The 16,650-nt window shown below is 39.2% G+C and overlaps 1 protein-coding gene across 2 annotated transcripts; it reads left to right on the top strand.

The window, feature by feature from the left end:
• The first annotated feature begins 482 nt into the window (after window positions 1-482).
• LOC106968053 (guanylate-binding protein 6-like) lies at window positions 483-13,453 on the top strand. 2 transcript variants are annotated; one of them, XM_027058669.2, is made up of 6 exons: window positions 483-897; window positions 4,795-5,012; window positions 6,052-6,136; window positions 6,478-6,668; window positions 7,621-7,800; window positions 11,686-13,453. In XM_027058669.2, the coding sequence occupies exons 2-5, from the start codon at window positions 4,923-4,925 to the stop codon at window positions 7,792-7,794; spliced, it is 540 nt and encodes a 179-aa protein (XP_026914470.1). In that variant the 5' UTR covers window positions 483-897; window positions 4,795-4,922; the 3' UTR covers window positions 7,795-7,800; window positions 11,686-13,453. The 2 variants fall into 2 exon arrangements, with proteins under 2 accessions (XP_026914470.1, XP_014919896.1); XM_015064410.3 differs by lacking the exon at window positions 11,686-13,453 and adding an exon at window positions 10,463-11,432 and having other exon boundaries at window positions 495-897.
• Window positions 13,454-16,650: the final 3,197 nt, after the last annotated feature.

Genomic DNA, 16,650 nt, shown 5'->3' with positions numbered 1-16,650 from the left:
TAGGCAGAATGGAAGTCTCATCAATAGATAAAAGGTAGAAAGTGTTAGAAAAAATATATGAAGGAATAATAACCAGAAACATGCATAATTTCTGAAAAACATTAATCGACTCATTCAAGAAGCTCCATGAATTCCAAGACATAAAAGTACAACAGAATGCACACCTACAGACATCGTAGTCCTGGAAAAGGATCGAGTCTAGGGAGGACTCAAACTACCCACATTTTGACTTCAGTCTGTACTTTCTAACTGATTAAGTTCTCTTAAGACCAGCAAGACCCTGGGTGATTGACCCCAAGACAATGATCCACCTGACCTTTGCTGCCCAGTTGCACCTACCTACCACTTTGTCCCACATTTTCCTTATATGAACCTGGAAATATTTTTTGGCACTTTGGGGACAGCCTTTGGGACACAAGTCCACTGTCTTCCCAGTGTCAGCCTCCCTGAAACAAATTCCTTTCCTGACTCGCCACCACTCCTCTCTCTGCCTTTGGGTTTTGTCAATGGCCAGCTGCCAAACCCAGTCTGCTTGCGGCCCCTGGAGCCAGCAGCTCTGTGCCCTTGGTCTCAGGCAGCAGTCCCTTTGTGGACAGGCGAGCTGGGGAGAAAATAAAGCTGGTCTGGTGCAATTTCCTAACTGCAGAGTCATTGGGCTGCTCTCACTTGCTTCACCCTCATACCTTCTCTGGCTCTGGCGTCTGGGTTCCAGCAGGTTTTCCCCAAATAATTAAAAATAGCATGAAGTGCTTTTACTTTCAGGTTCAGCTTTATGCTCATTTCCTTTCTTAACAACCTCAGTTTGTTTTCAGCTTCTGTGGGAGAAGAAAACAGCAAGGGTGAGTTAAGAGGTACCTGGATGCTCATTCTTGAACAGAACAGCAATCTATGGCTCAGGTATGTTCATTTCTAAACTGTCTTTTACATGCACTTTAGGTTTGGGCTTAAAACCCTAATTTCTGACATAAACATGAGAACTCAGAAGAGGAATGCAATAGATACATGTAAATATGTAAGCTATAAAACCTTGTGTTTGAGATTTTCCACTTAACGCTGTTACATATTCTTGTTCTAAAATCTACACATTAAAAAAAATCTGAGTTACAGAGGAAGTTTAAGACTACAATGAATTCTTACACACCATTCACTTGGATTTCCCTCTGTGGTGATATTTTGTGACATCTGCATGCTCTCTTTCTAAATAGATATGTAAGTTTTTCTATTAACATTCTTATTCTGATTATTATTTGGAGCAGTAAGTAACAGAGGCTGTGACTCTTCACCACTAAATACTTTGGCACATAGATCTTGGGATCCAGACATGATTCTACTTTCTTTCTTTGGATCCATCTCATTCCCCCACAGCCATTCCTACCTCTCCCTCTGGCTACTATTCCGTCACTCTGGTAAGGACATCCCTGGCCATCCTGCTAATGCTTGCAGTGAATTCTCTGGGTTTTAACATAGCTAACCTCTCCCTTCTTCTAGGGCTCACTCTGTCTGTGTTGCCTCTGAAACCCCATGGTCTGCCAGTGCTGTTACCCCTTATAGTTCCCAGAGGCTTTTCTTCTTTTGTATTCCCAAACTGAATTAAGTCATCTCCACTTGTAATTCAATGAACCCCTATCACTCACATCTCTCTCTCTCTCCTCAGGATTATTTCAGTTTAACCGGTCTACCATGTGTCCAACATGGGGACCGGGCAGAGAACAGAATAGTCAGGACACCTTTCTCCTCAAGCTTAGACCTTAGTGGAGATGATTAGAGTTGTGATCAACAGTAGAGTATAATCCTTGTTGCATTGTCCGTCATCTTCCTAGTTTGAGATGGTTACTGGGAAGTAGTGTTAACTATCCCCTTGTAACCATTCTTCCTTTCTCCCCTACTAATAGAACTCCTGCTTCTTTGCCATGCACATAGTTTCCCAGAATAATGATGGCAATTCCAGCCTCTCTTGTGGTTGTGTACGGGAATATGGATAACCTAAGAAGCGATTTAGTTTACATAGACTTTACATAGTAAGGTAAAGAGTTAGTATTCTCTGCTTAGAATACAAATGACAGCACACCAGGGACTGCCCCTTACAGATGGTTGAGCATATGATAGGATCTGAAGCTTCCATCCTTATGAAACACAACTACATACCATCCCCAGACTACTAACCCTGAAATTTATGAGGGAGAAATAAACGTAAACTGCTTATGACACATTTCTTTCCTAACTGTCGCAGCTAAGCCTAATTCTAACCTAATAGTTATCTCAGTATCACTCTGAGGGCAGGGGCTGCAGCTTATTCATCTTTTAATCCAAGCACACAAGCACAACATGTGGCAAATAATAGATGTTCAACCAATGAGTTGAAGTAAAAAAAAAGGGGGGGGGGGCACAGTGAATGGGACTAGGTATCAAGGAATAAAAATATGAAAAGATATCTTTCATAAACCTGAGCTGAACTGGAGCCCTTGGTGAAGCACTGAGCTGTGCCAGGAGAGAGCCAGGTCTAGAAACTGCTGAGTGGTTTGCGGCTGTCATCCTGACTCTGCAGAAACAAGAGGAGCCCATCGGGTCACAATAATACTTTAGAGCAGGTATTGTGAAGATAGAAGAGTCAACAGAAATCCCGTAGAAGTTATTAATCATGGCATATGGGTAACCAATGTTTTTGAAGAAAATTATCTTGCCAGGTAATTGGGTGCCAAACATAGAATAGTAAAACAGACCTTCAGGCTTCTAGTCATGGGTCTACCATTTATTCACTATGTGCTTTTGGCAAATACCTTACTTTGACTTTCTGATCTCATTTGCAAAGTGAGTAGAATAAGCCTACTTTGCAGGTTCTTGTTAGAATCAATGAGAGCAACACATCGGAGACTGGTGATACCCAGGATTTTGTCTCTAGCTTCATCAGAGATTTGGAGAATAATGCAGGCAGCACTCTGCAGATGGCCAATGGTAGCCCGCATTTTGTGCCATGGAAAAGTACAGAAGTGCTGATGTATTCATGCTTCAGATAACTCTGAGGCTAGAGAATGACTTTGTGGTCTTATTTTACTGTGAAGCTCTTCTGGGTTTACAATTTTCCATTGTATCTGAGGAGACAACCTGTATGAGAAATGCTCTTCTCAGAGATAATATATAAAATATAAAATATGTAGTATATAAAATATAAAATATATAATATATAATATATAATATATATATTATTCCCAAGAAAACTAAATTTCCAACAATTCCTCAAAGTCGGTAGAATTTTAGTAGGAATATATACAATCTCATTTACCCTGCTTCACCTCATATCTACTTTATTTTTATTTTTATTGATATAAATGACATATAACATTTTATAAGTTTAAGGTATAAAACTTGCTGAATTGATATATTTATATATTGCAACATGATTACAATCATATTAGTCTTAACTAACATCTCTATCATGTCACTTAATTATATGTGTGTGTATGTGTGTGCTTAGCAACTTTGAAGTTTATAATCTGGTGTTGTTGTCTATAATCACTATGCTGTGCATCTCTAGGACTTATTTATTTACTAGTTGCAAGTTTATACCCTTGTAAACCACAAACCTCCACTTCCCCCAACTCCCAGCCCCTGGTAATTACCCTTCTACTGTCTTTATGAGTTCAGGTTTTTTAGATTCCACATACAAGTGCTGTCATAGAGTATTTGACTTATCTCACTTACTATAATACCCTTGAGGTCCATACATGTCACAAACAGCAACAGTTCCTTATTTCTCATGCCTGAACAATATCCCACTGTATATATGTACAGAATTCCTTTATCCATTCATCTATTGATGGATATTTAGGTTTCCATATCTTGGCTATTGTCACTTATGCTGCAATAACATGAGAGTGCATATATCTCCTTGAGATCCTGATTTCAATTCTTTTAGATAAATACCCCTAAGTGGGATTGCTGGATAATATGGTAGTTCTATTTTATTTAATTTGAGAGAGAGAGAGAGAGAGAGAGAGAGAGTGTGTGTGTGAGAGAGAGAGAGAAAGAGAGAGAGAGAGAGAGAGAGAGCGCGCGCGCAGGTGAGGGGAGGAAAGGGAGGAAGAGACAGAGTCCCAAGCAGGCTCTGCACTGACAGCACACAGAACCTGGAGGGGGAGGTGAGGGGTTCAATCTCACAAACCATGAGATCATGACCTGAACCGAAATCAAGAGTCAGATGCTTAACTGACTGAGGCACCCAGATGCCCCATGGTAGTTATTTTTTAATTTTATGGAACCTCCATACTGTTTTCCATAGTGGCTGAACCAATTTACAATGTACATTTCTACCATCCGTGTACAAAGGTTCTCTCATTTCCACATCCTCACTAATGATTATCTCTTGTCTTCTTACTATTAGCCATTCTAACAGGTGTGAGGTGACATCTCATTCTGGTTTTAAGATATCTCTTATTTTCCCGATGATTAGTGATCTTTTCATTTACTGTTGGCCATTTGGATGTCTTCTTTGGAAATATGCCTGTGTAGTTCCTCTGCTGATTTTGTAATTGATTGTTACTAAGTTGTGTGGTTGTCTACTGTGTTTTTATGCCTCATTTGGAAATTCTTTTTCCAAAAGATGTCAGAGCATGTTAACTGAGAATAGATACTGAAAAATTTTAAGTGCAGTGATCAGGAGGAAAACACTTATTTAGTAGGAGGAGATGGGATTTATAAAAAGTTTCAAACGTCATAGCGTCTTTAAAAAATCATTTTAGAATTTATAGTTTCTAATTTTGAATCTCATTGATACCCTAAACTTCTTGCCTCATTCAGGGCTGGGGATTCTGGTGACCTTAGTGGATGCCTTCAACAGCGGAGCGGTTCCTTCTCTGGAGAACACGGTGATATCTGTGTCCTAGTGTGAGGACTCAGTGGCTCTGCAGAGTGAGGTTCCCACAGAAATGGTCGTGGCAGTACCAGACCTGGGCTATGGAGCAGCCCCCACGGAGCAGCCTCCCCAAAATGACGAGGAGTTATGGAAGAAGTACATGGTACTTAGTCTTAATAGTTGATTCTTCATGTTACCCCCTCTACCTAAAGGGCACCTGATTGTCCATAGATTAGCTAACATTCACAGCAGAAGGATGCTGATTATTCTGAATAAGAGAGTTAAAAGGATACTATTACTCTATTTTATCTCCTTCGCCTCCAAACTCAGGCACTTTATCTGGAAATCTGTCTAATCTCTGAAGCAAAGTCAGTACAGACAATCAGATGGCCTCCTTGACGGAACATCTAGTTTCCCTGTGGGCTTGAAACATGCTTCAGTTATTTTGAGCTGGCTGCTTTTTCTGTGCACTCTCACCCATTCAATCCAAAGTTCTCTGGGAAGATTGTTACCAGATCATTCTTTACCTTTATTTTACTTTGAGTTGTATGACTGTTAATCGTGCCTTGTAGATAGCATTACAGGATGCCATAGCTTCACAGAGCCATAGAGATTATATAATACAAACTCAGCATTTCACAAGGAAGGCTCAGGGAGTTCAGAAACTTAACCAACAGTCTTGAAGGAGTATTTCTGAGATGGTAGTAATTCAAGTTTCATTGAACAGTAATTCACACACCATAAGTTTCATGCAGTGAAAATGTACAATTGACAAAGATGTACAAATGTAAATGTACAGTGATTTCTTTCACATGAGGAAGGTGGTCTAAGAAATCTTCCTGGAAGAGGAGTGTGACATACAGTTTGAAAGATTTGTACATATTATCCAGGGTGGATGTTACTGGAGGAGTCACAAGCAGGAAAAAAAAAAAACCCAGCATGTGAAAAATATGAAAGAATCTGAGGTTACACATCTGGAAAACTGCACTTTCTTCTGACTGGTGGAACCTAGCATGAGTGGAGGGAAGCAGCATTGGCAGACGAGGCTGGAGGAATAGTGAGACAGGCAGGGTCTTAGAACATGCATGTAGGTGGGGTTGGGCTGGGGGGAATTTGATCAGGGCAGTTTTTTTTCTCAGAATATTTCAACGGAAGTTCAGGTTAGACCTGCCTGATATGCCTTTGCCCTTTGTGGTTCCCAGAGTTTAGTGCAGATGAAGAAGGAACTAGAGGGAAGCTGCATGAAGAAAGATGAGCTTCTCCATGAGGCACAAGAAGCCTTAGCAGGTATGGGGAGGGCTCTGGGCATGATGGGGAGGGAGGTTCCTGCCAGGCCCTCTGAGACCTCTGACAGGAAGATCTTCTCGAAGCAAGGAGTTTCCTCTCCTGTGGAAGGCATGCTCTGCTAAATCTGAAAATAATAAGACAAGGTGTGGTTGTTCGTCGGCCAGCCAGTCAGAGGGCCTTTCCCACCTTGTTCTCAAACCTGCCCTCGATGTGTGGTCATGAGTTAAATTTGGACATTTCTGTCTGCTCTTCCCAGACAGTTTGGTGTCTGAGAAAGTGGTGGTTGTGGGACAGGGGGTTGTTGCTTTCAGGCTTAACCGTTGTTTTCTTGCCTGGAGCAGAGGAGCAAGCCAAAAGAGAGACAGCTGAGAAGGAAAAGCGGCTTCTTGAGAAAAGGTGTAAAATGCTGCAGCAAAAGTTAGAGACTCTAGAAACAATTTTCCAGGAATCCATGGCCCAAATGAGAGAGGAGATAAAGAGAGAGAGAAAAAACCTTCTGAGAGGGCAGAATGAGAGGATTCAGAGGCTGGAGGTAAGCCTGGCTCGGGTCTGGGCAGTGACTGCAGAAGAAAGCCCTGGAACCCTAGCAAGGGAGGGCTGAAAGTTAAAGCAAAGCCAGACAGAGAAGCACTGCTGTCATTTACTGCACTCAATTCACTACAAGCCCTGAATCTGTAATGGCTTGTGTCAGGGCACGTGGGCTGTGTTCACGCTGAGTTTCTGGAGAGTCCCATAGGAACTTGTAGCTCCAAGAATTTCCGGAATATAAATCACCTTCCCAGGGCATGTGCTGCTGTTCTGAGGGATTCCTGGATGATCTCACAGAGCCAATATTAAATGGGGTCCTCAGATTTATCGTCGAAGATGTCCTAACTGGGTGTATGTAATAAAAGCAGCAGTTGGTTCACTTTCCCAAGATAACTGCCAGTTTTCAGGCACCCTACCCACCCAAAGACCCTAAGATAGATCCCTGCTGACCTAAAACCATCAGATATGTATAGACTCAGAAGTGAGGGGGACTGATAGCTCCAAACCTGTAGCTGTCCCCAGGAGAGGATGGCCTGTCTGAGTCAGCATTCAACATAGGGGAAATTCTCTCTTCTCCTGACTGGAAGTGTTTGCATCAGATTTCTCAACCAGCTTAGACATTCCCATTATTTCTAAGATGTGGGTGAGCATTTGTGCCATTCAGATGAAAAAGTCCCTCCTAAATAGCATTAATAGAATATCATACAATTGTCCTCACACCTGTTTAGCACCCTCGCAAAACCTTAGTGATGGATGAATAGAAGTAAGGTGGTACTGTGCTTCTTATTCCCCAGCCCCAAACCAGGAGATATTCCTGCTGTAAATGATCTAATAAGAGAGAATACTTGAAAAAGGAAAATGCAAATAATTTTATAAATTATTAATATGTAACCTTACTCCTGAAAGTTTGGGATCTTTAAATGTTTTTCTTTTATGAATGTATCACACAATTTTAGGCCCAAATAAAAATCATGACTGGTAACAAGCAACATACTGAAACTGACTGCACTCCAAAGATAATGGAGAACAATGACAGAGAAGATACTTCGCGGCCTTCGTGGTGGCCTCAAATTTGTGAGCTGCTACAAGAGTTGATTTTACTAATGGTCAAGTTTTTCTCTTGTATATAATTTCAGGTAATTTTCACAAGTTTTCATAACAGCTTTTTGTTATAGCTTATTTTCACGCATATGTACCTTTTCTGTTTTTCAGCAAAATTTAACAGAAAAATAGAAAAGTAGAAAACAGAAAAAATAGAAATGCCCTACTATAGGGCATCAATGGTTGACAAAAGATAGAGTAAATGTGGCTGGACAGTTAATTTAAATGGATGTGGAAATAACTGATTAGAAGACAAAGAGAAGGTCAAATTTGTAGCCTCCTGGAAAGAAACACATTGGAATATATTTATCAAGAAGTGCTTCTGAAAGTTGCATCTGAATAATTACTCCAATAGATATCCATAGCGTGTTCTCGAGTAGGACGGGCCAGCGCCATATGCAAAGCAATTCTTTCTTGGTTTACCTGTAAATTTTATGCATTGCAAGTTAAAATTTTAAAAAGGCTAATTGTAAAATTTAAATGGAGCTGATCAAAAAAATCAAAAGCCAAGACAATTCAGAAGAGGTACAATGAAATGTATAGATCTGCAAGAATTAGAACAGTGTGTCACCGAGCATAAATATAAAAACATAAGAACAGAACATACCGTGTAGTCTAAAAGTAGAAACCCCACCATATATAGGAATTAAGTGCATGTGAACAGTGTTATTTACGTACTTATTTTTTTAAGCATATTTATTTTTTTTTTAGAGCAAGAGAAAGCACGTGCATGCACACACACACAAGCAGGGGAGGGGCATACAGACAGGGAGAGAGAGAATCCCAAGCAGAATGTGCACTGTCAGCCCACTGCCCCACGTGGGGCTCAATATCACAAATCATGAGATCACGACCTAAGTCAAAATCAAGTCAGTCACTTAATTGACTGAGCCACCCAGGCACCTCCCCCAGTAATTTAAAATAACACTTTTGGGGGCACCCGAGTGGCTCAGTCAGTTAAACAACGAACTCTTGATTTTGGCCCTGGCCATGATCTCATAATTTGTGAGATAGAACCCCACAGGCAGCAAGCTGACAGTGCATAGTCTGCTTGGGATTCTCTCTCTCCCTGTCTCTCTCTCTGTGTGTGTTCATTCCCCCACCCCAAAATAAATAAACATTTTTAAAAAATAAAATAAAAAAGTAAAATCAGTGGGAACATACAGTTCAGTATGAACTACATAACAGCTGTTGTCAGACAACTGGAGAGCTGTGTAGAATAAGAAGGTGAGTAGATCTATTGTAAATTTTGTGTAAAGTAAGTTCCAGCTTGACTTCAGATGAAACATCAAAAAGCTCCACAGAAACAGTAAATGTCAGATAATTATAAAATTATGTTGGAACATCAAATTTATTTTTAAATGCCATAAACCCCAAAGATGTATAAACACTGACAAAAACTACATTAAAATAAAGATAAATTCATTATAGTGAAAAAGAACCTAAAGAAATTCAGAAGCCAAGAATGTTCTGAAGAGATAGCCTTGATTTCTGTCAGAGGAAAGAGCTGATTTATATGAGTTATACATCATAAAGGGCCACAAATCAATAAAAGTGGGCAAGCTTTGAACAGATAGCTTATAGAAAAGGAAGATATTCAAGTAACTCAAAATAAGAGAAATGAAACAAAACTATAAGATGCAATATTTTACCTCCCATGCTATCAAACTGTGTTCCCAATGTTTCTGAAACCCTGTCCTTTCATGGAAGCCCAAATTGTGTAATATCTATTGCAAATTGTGTCTAATATATATTAAATGTTAATAGATGTCCATTTTGGCACCACATACTCAGTTTTAAGGTATACACACACTCTCTCATACACACACACAGTCATGAAAATTGTGTATTGATAACATGTCCATTGTGGCATTGTCTGTAACTCTAAAGATTGGAACTACTTATATGTCTATATGGGAGTGGTAATGTAAATTTCAGCACACTTCTACAATGGAAGATTATATAGCCAGAAAATTGAGAAATAGCACGATTTGTAATGACACAGAACAACTTACTAGATCTATTGTAATGTGGAAAAAGTGGGGTGCCAACCAATGAGACTAGGGCACTATTTCTGCAAAAAAAATGGAATTCATAATACTTATTTGTATACACATGAGGAACTAGCACTGTTGGTTGCTTCTAGGGGAAACTAGGTTTCTGAGATCAGGAATGAGAGGAATACTTATTTTATTCGGTATAAACCTTTGTATCTTTGGAAATTTTACAAGGAGTATGTAATACTTGTTCAGGAGTATAAGAAAAAAACCAACGATGCTGTTTATGGTGATGATGGTGGTGGTGATGATGACAATGATGATGGTATTTAGGAAATTTTACATTCTTAGAAAAGCATCAACCAGTTCAAAAGAGAGGTGTAATAAATAGTGAGGTCCAATACTGGGGGGAAAAACATATATCCTAATCTTGTTTATATTATAGGGTTGAATTCTACTTCCTTAAATTCTTTGAAAAATAAGGTCTGAATAAGAATATGATGCAATTCTGAAATCCCAGCTTGTGTGTCTTCGCTTTCCAACTTCAAATTACAGTTTTAGATGTTAGTTGTATAGTGTGTCTGCGGAGTATCTTGATGTTTTTAGACTTCCCTTTCAGCTGATGTTTGCATGCTTTGCTTTTGTTATAATGAACTACTTCCAACTGCACAAGCTTGACATGTTAACACCTCTATTCTAGATACCTGTGCACAGTATTCAGACTTCTTCCAACAACCTCTATGATCCTCAACTTTATGTTGCAGACTGGTTTCTCCATGAAGTCTTGGATTTCCTGAATCCTCTAAAGCGGGTTGGGTGGCCGTCCTTTGTGATCTCTTTGTACCTATGGCATGATTTTGAAAACTTAAGTTACCCATTGACTCTGTTTCACTGATGATACCTCACTGCTAGGGACAAGTTTATCTTTATCATTGTAATCTTAGTTCCTATTTGCATGTCCAACACTTGATCAGTAACTGCAAAATGATGGTTGAACACATTCCCCACTCTCTAAAGATTCTTCTTTAACAAAAGGTTTATTTATTTTTGAGAGAGAGAGAGAGAGCGAGCATGAGTGGGGAAGGGGCAGAGAGAGGGGAAGAATGAGAGAATCCCAAGCAGGCCCTGCACTGTCAGCACAGAGCCTGATGTGGAGTTTGAACTCATGAACTGTGAGATCATGACCTGAGCTGAGATAAAGAGTTAGATGCTTAACTGACTGAGCCACTCAGGTGCCCAGTTACTGTTTTCTATATATATCCTAATTATGACAGATGCTTCAAAGGACCCTTAAAACAAAGGGTATAGTTTTTGACATAGAGAACAAAGACAAAAGGAGATGTAGATAAAATTAAATTTCCTCATAACCTGCAGCCCAATGACAAATACTTGAGACAGGGAGAATATGACATTCCTCCAGGAACTCCCAACTGTGTTAATATTAATGCTTTGCTAGTGGCAGAAACAACCTTACCTCGACAATAGTCAGACTTCCACGATCTTGTAAGTCTTCTTTAATACATGAAAATCCTCTTGGAGACTTTCTTTTTCTCTACCCCTCCCACCTTAAAAGTATGTAATCAATCACTCCTCACAACCCCAGTACAACTCTTTCTCTCCAGGAGTCCTGTCCCTGTGCTTCAATTAAAGACACCTTTTTGCACCAAAAATGTCTCAAGAATTCTTTCTTGACTGTTCACTCCTGAACCCTACATCAAATCACATAAGTTTTAAGATTCTAATACAAAGGGTGTGGAATGAATTAGGACTACAATTCCTAGGAAATAGGACTGTGAGGATACGCATGCTAATTGAGACTTGCTACAGTGTTCTTCCTGAGAGAAGGGCTGATTCATCATGTGTTCAGTTTGAGTTTCCTATGACAACTACTCATGAATGACATCACTCACTTTTGACTCACAGGTCAAAGGAAAACATTTAAGGAAAATATGAAAAGATAACTCAACATCACTCATCATCAGGGAAATGCAAATTGAAATGACAAGATATCACCTCACACCTATCAGAATGGCTAAAATCAACAACACAAGAAAAAACAAGTATTGGTGAAGATGTGGAGAAAAAGGAACCCTCGTGCACTGTTGATGGGAATCTACACTGGTGCAACCACTGTGGAAGACAGTACAGAGTTCCTCAAAAAATTAAAAATAGAACTACCCTACAATCCAGTAATCACATTACTGGGTATTTACCCAAAAAAACATGAAAACACAAATTCAAAGGGATACATGCACCCCTATGTTTATGGCAGCATTATCCGCAACAGCCAAACTATGGAAGCAGCCCGTGTCCACTGATAGATGAAGGGATAAAGAAGATGTGGTATATGATGTGGGAAACAAAGGCAAAAGAAAAAAATTACATTTCCTTACAACTTACAACCCATTGACAAGTCCTTGAGACAGGCAGAGTGACCTTCCTCTAGAACTCCACTCAATGATGATACTTGGCTGAGGGCAAAAGGCAATCTTAGCTTAACATTATCCTGACCTCCAGGATCCTGCAAGTCTACTTTAACATATAAAAATTCCTTTGGAAACTTCTTTGATCTCTACCCCCAAGATATAGGTGGGCAATCCTACTCCAAGCTTATGTGGCCCACTGATATACATCTGAAGGGTCTCATGACTGAGTTTTTACTAAATGGTAATAAATGACCTTTTCCTAATGGCAGCTAGCCCCCTCCAGGTCCTTAAAACCTTGTTTCCAAAATACCTTGGAGATTTATGCTATCTCTAACCCCCACCCAACCTGAAGGTATATAATCAGTCACTGGTTTCAACCCCAGTGTGACTCTTTCTATCCACTGGACCTGTCCAATATCTAATAAAAAAGAGACCAATGAAGTTGTTGCTGATATTTCTTTATGCTTGTTTATGATCCATCATCCTTGAATTACTCACAATCAGGGAATTTTTCCTATATGAATATTCCTTTTTATCTGATAAACCCATGTGTGCTTCTGATGTTTTGAAATTGCAGTTGTTTTCTTCATTCCCACATGGATACATTCTTTCTGATTTTAGTAGTTCTCCATATGGCCTCTCTAACGACTTGACACAGGCATGTTGCAAGGATGTGTAACATTTTTTGTGTGTATAATTTTAAGTAGTGTTTTGGTGAGGGCTTCAAGAAGCTCCAATTAACTACATATACTCTGAACTTCCATTAGGGATTTTAATCAGCTTGTCTATTAAAAAAATCAAATATATTCATATTCTAGGGTTTTCAAACTGAGCTGTTATTCTTAGGGATAATTTAATGTGACAATGATTAGGAAGCAAAAGGCAAGCTGAGGGCAAAACACAAGATAACACCCCTCAACACCCCCCCTCCACCAGGTGGGATATGTGTGACATTCCTTATGTACTCCTGGCTTCCCAAAACAAAGGAAAGGGAAAAACAAATGGTCAACTGATAGAGATCACAGTAGTGTAGGACATGAGTCTCCATCAGTTGGCAACTGTCTTCATGATTTATAAGAAAAAAGCAATCTCCAGAAACCTATAGATGCAACTTCCTAGAGCCCTAACATCACCCTCCTCTTCCATAGGATAGAAAATCCTATATAATCAGTTACTCCTCAAAACCCCAGTGCAGCTCTTTCTGCCCACGAGTCCCGTCCCCATGCTATAATAAAAACACCTTTTTGCACTGAAAATGTCTCAAGATTTCTTTGTTGGCCATTGGCTCCTGAACCCTACTTCAAACCACATCAACAAGAAGCAGATTCGATTTTAATTAAAACAGTAATAATAATTATTGAATGATTAGTACTACATATAAAGTCCAGAAATTAAGCATTTAGGACACTGTGAGACATGTCTGATTAATCAATTGTATCAAAGGTACCAGGTGAAATTCCAGATTAGAACTGTTTCATTACTTTGGTATTTATGTCAATTTGTGGTAAGGAAAAGAAAAAAATCCTGCAGTTGTCAACTTATAAGGTATTTTATTTAAATGACTTTTTGTTAGTGATCATTGCCAGTAGTGCCTTCATCATTTAAAGGAGATGTACCACAACTGTACAGTCTCTAAAATAGACATGAAGGACTACTTTGGAATTTTTTTAAACAGATGTGGAACAGTAAGTGTGAAGTGACCTCATGCCTTCTCATCTTCTAGTTAACTAGATATCTTTATAGAGACGAAGGGACTTACTCGTAATAATATAGATTTGTTAGCCAGTAATACTTTACTGCACAGATATTTGCAGATTCAAGGTCACAGAAAACAAATATGAAAACAAAGCATTGTATTCACCTTGGGCACTGTGATGTGATATAACAAATATACATTTGGTCTTTATCTCAGGTTCCTGGCACAGAGTTTTTAAAACTCTCGGAATTTCCTGAGTCATTGGAATGATTAGAGCACTTTTTTGTTATTCTTAATAATCCTCTTTCAACTACAAGGGAGTTTATGGTAATGGAATAACCTGGGAAGATGAAGGCTGGTAACCAGGGTAACTAATTATGTGATTAGAGGGTTAGGATTTTCAGCCCTTCTCCCCAAAGGGCAACAAGAGGTGAGGGGTTGCAGACTGACTTAATCACCAATCATGCTTGTATAATGAAGCCCCATAAAACCCCTAAACAATGGTGTTTGGAGAGTTTCTGGGTTGGTGAACACATGGAGATCCCGGGATAGTGGTGTGACCTGAGAGGGCATGGAAGCTGTGTTGCTTTATACCTTGCCCTCTGTAGTTCTTCTTCTGGAGCTTTTTATCTGTATCCTTTATAGTAAAACAGTAAACACAAGTGTTTCCCTGAGTTCTCTGCACAACTCCAGGAAATTATCAAACCCAAGGAGGGAATCATGGGAACCTTCAAACTGTAGTCAAGTTGGTCATAAGTACCATAGGCCTGGGACTTGTGATTTTGAAAAAAAAAAATTTATGTTTTAACTTATTTCTGAGAGAGAGAGAGAGAGAGAGAGACTTGCACACACACACAAGTCCCGGGAGGGGGTTGCAGAGAGAGAGGGAGACACAGAATCTGAAACAGGCTCCAGGCTGTGAGCTGTCAGCACAGAGCTTGACGCAGGGCTCAAACTCATGAACCGCAAGATCATGACCTGAGCCGAAGTCGGACGCCAAACCAATTGAGCTCCCCAGGCATCCCAGTGGAACTTGTGATTGATGTCTGAAGTGGTACTGAGCCACTACCCTGTGGGGTCTGATGCTAACTCCACGTAGACACTGTCAAATTGATTTGAACTGTAGGACACCCATGTAGAGTATGAAGAGCTGGAGACGTGGTAGTTAATATGGAAAAAACCCACACATTTAGTGTCAGAAGTGTTCTAGGTGCAGAGGAACAGTTTTACTTTAGAAAGCAAATTAATTTTTTTAGAAAACTCTAAGCTACATTAGTGCATCTGTGGTTAAAGGACCAGGGATGTGTTAGGAATGCCAGTATCTTCTGTTTGTTTCATATGGTGAGGTAAATGAGAGTTAACCACAGTACTGTTTGAAAAAAATAAAAATAAGACACTGAAATCTTTTCCTGCTTGTTGTATCTACTCACCAATCAATTCAGAAAACAGAAACCATCGGAATTCTTGCCAGATGAAGACAAAGTCCTCAGTTCTGTTTGCTGCAGTTTATATGACTGACTTCACAAGGTCATGGAAAGACAGAAGAATAACTATACTCTCTCCTCTAAGAAAAAGTACACAATGTGGTCATCTACATGACAATAATTTAAAAAATTCTCTTTGCTGGAATAGCATATATTATTCATCTTGCCATGTAGTATGTTTAAACACCTAAACAGCAATAGCAAAAGCTAAGCATCAACAGATTTAGAAAAAAATGAGGCAAAACAGGGAAATAATCAGAAAGTAGAGTTGAGAAGATTAGATATTTGTCTGCACCTTGCAAAACGTAAGTGCATGGTTTCAATGTCAATAGAGCCAGAGTTCATAGAAACAGACCTATCTAAAGTCATGTTTCTGAGTCAGTAAATAATAATATTTTAATAAAAAGACAAAATACACATACAGATATACACAAGATGAGACTTTTATTTCAGGTAGCTGTACTCTTCCAATTTATATACACATGTAACTCCCACCAGACTAAAATAGAGAACATTATTAACATCCAATAAGCTTCCCTTATTCGACTAACCCAAAGTTAACCGCAATTCTGACTTTTATACTACAGAATAGTTTTATTACAAATTTTGTGATATGAAAACTTTCCCAGAAGGAAAACAGGATGTATTTAATTAACAAGATTAAGAAATATGTTTTGATTTTTTAGAGTTAATTAAAAGTTGCCAATTAAAAAAAATTTTTTTTCAAAGTTTATTCATAATTTTGAAAGAGAGCTTGAGTGAGAGAAGGGCAGAGAAAGGGAAAGAGAGAATCCCAAGCACGCTCTGCACTGTCAGCGTGGAGCCTGATGTGGGACTTGAGCCATGAACCATGAGATCGTGACCTGAGTTGAAATCAAGAGTCAGATGCTTAACCGACTGAGTCACCCAGGTGCCCCAAAAGTTACCAATTTTAAATGATCATGATGAGCTTGATATGTGATAGGCCTTTTATATGTATTATCTCAAGCTTCGCAATCCTTTGGAATTGGGTAGATGATGGACGAGGTGACAGAGAAAAGAAAGACAAGGGGCAGTTGATTTACACAAGTGTTATGCGGGCAGTTCCTTCTAGTGATTCTGTTTTTCTTCCACTTTCCTAATTTGACAGAGCTGTGAGGTAGATTACATGCCCTTCTTGCTCCTTATTATGACTTCCAGATCATTTATCCTTTTTTTTTTTTAGCCCCCTAGCCCTCCCATAAAAAAAACCACACACAAAATGACAAAGAACAACAAAACGCATAAAGTATCTTTGAAGCAC

This window comes from Acinonyx jubatus, chromosome C1 (genome assembly GCF_027475565.1).
Source record: "Acinonyx jubatus isolate Ajub_Pintada_27869175 chromosome C1, VMU_Ajub_asm_v1.0, whole genome shotgun sequence".
In the NCBI taxonomy this organism is placed as follows: domain Eukaryota; kingdom Metazoa; phylum Chordata; class Mammalia; order Carnivora; family Felidae; genus Acinonyx; species Acinonyx jubatus.
The sequence above is the reverse complement of the archived record's forward strand: the minus strand, read 5'-3'. Positions and strand labels throughout refer to the sequence as shown.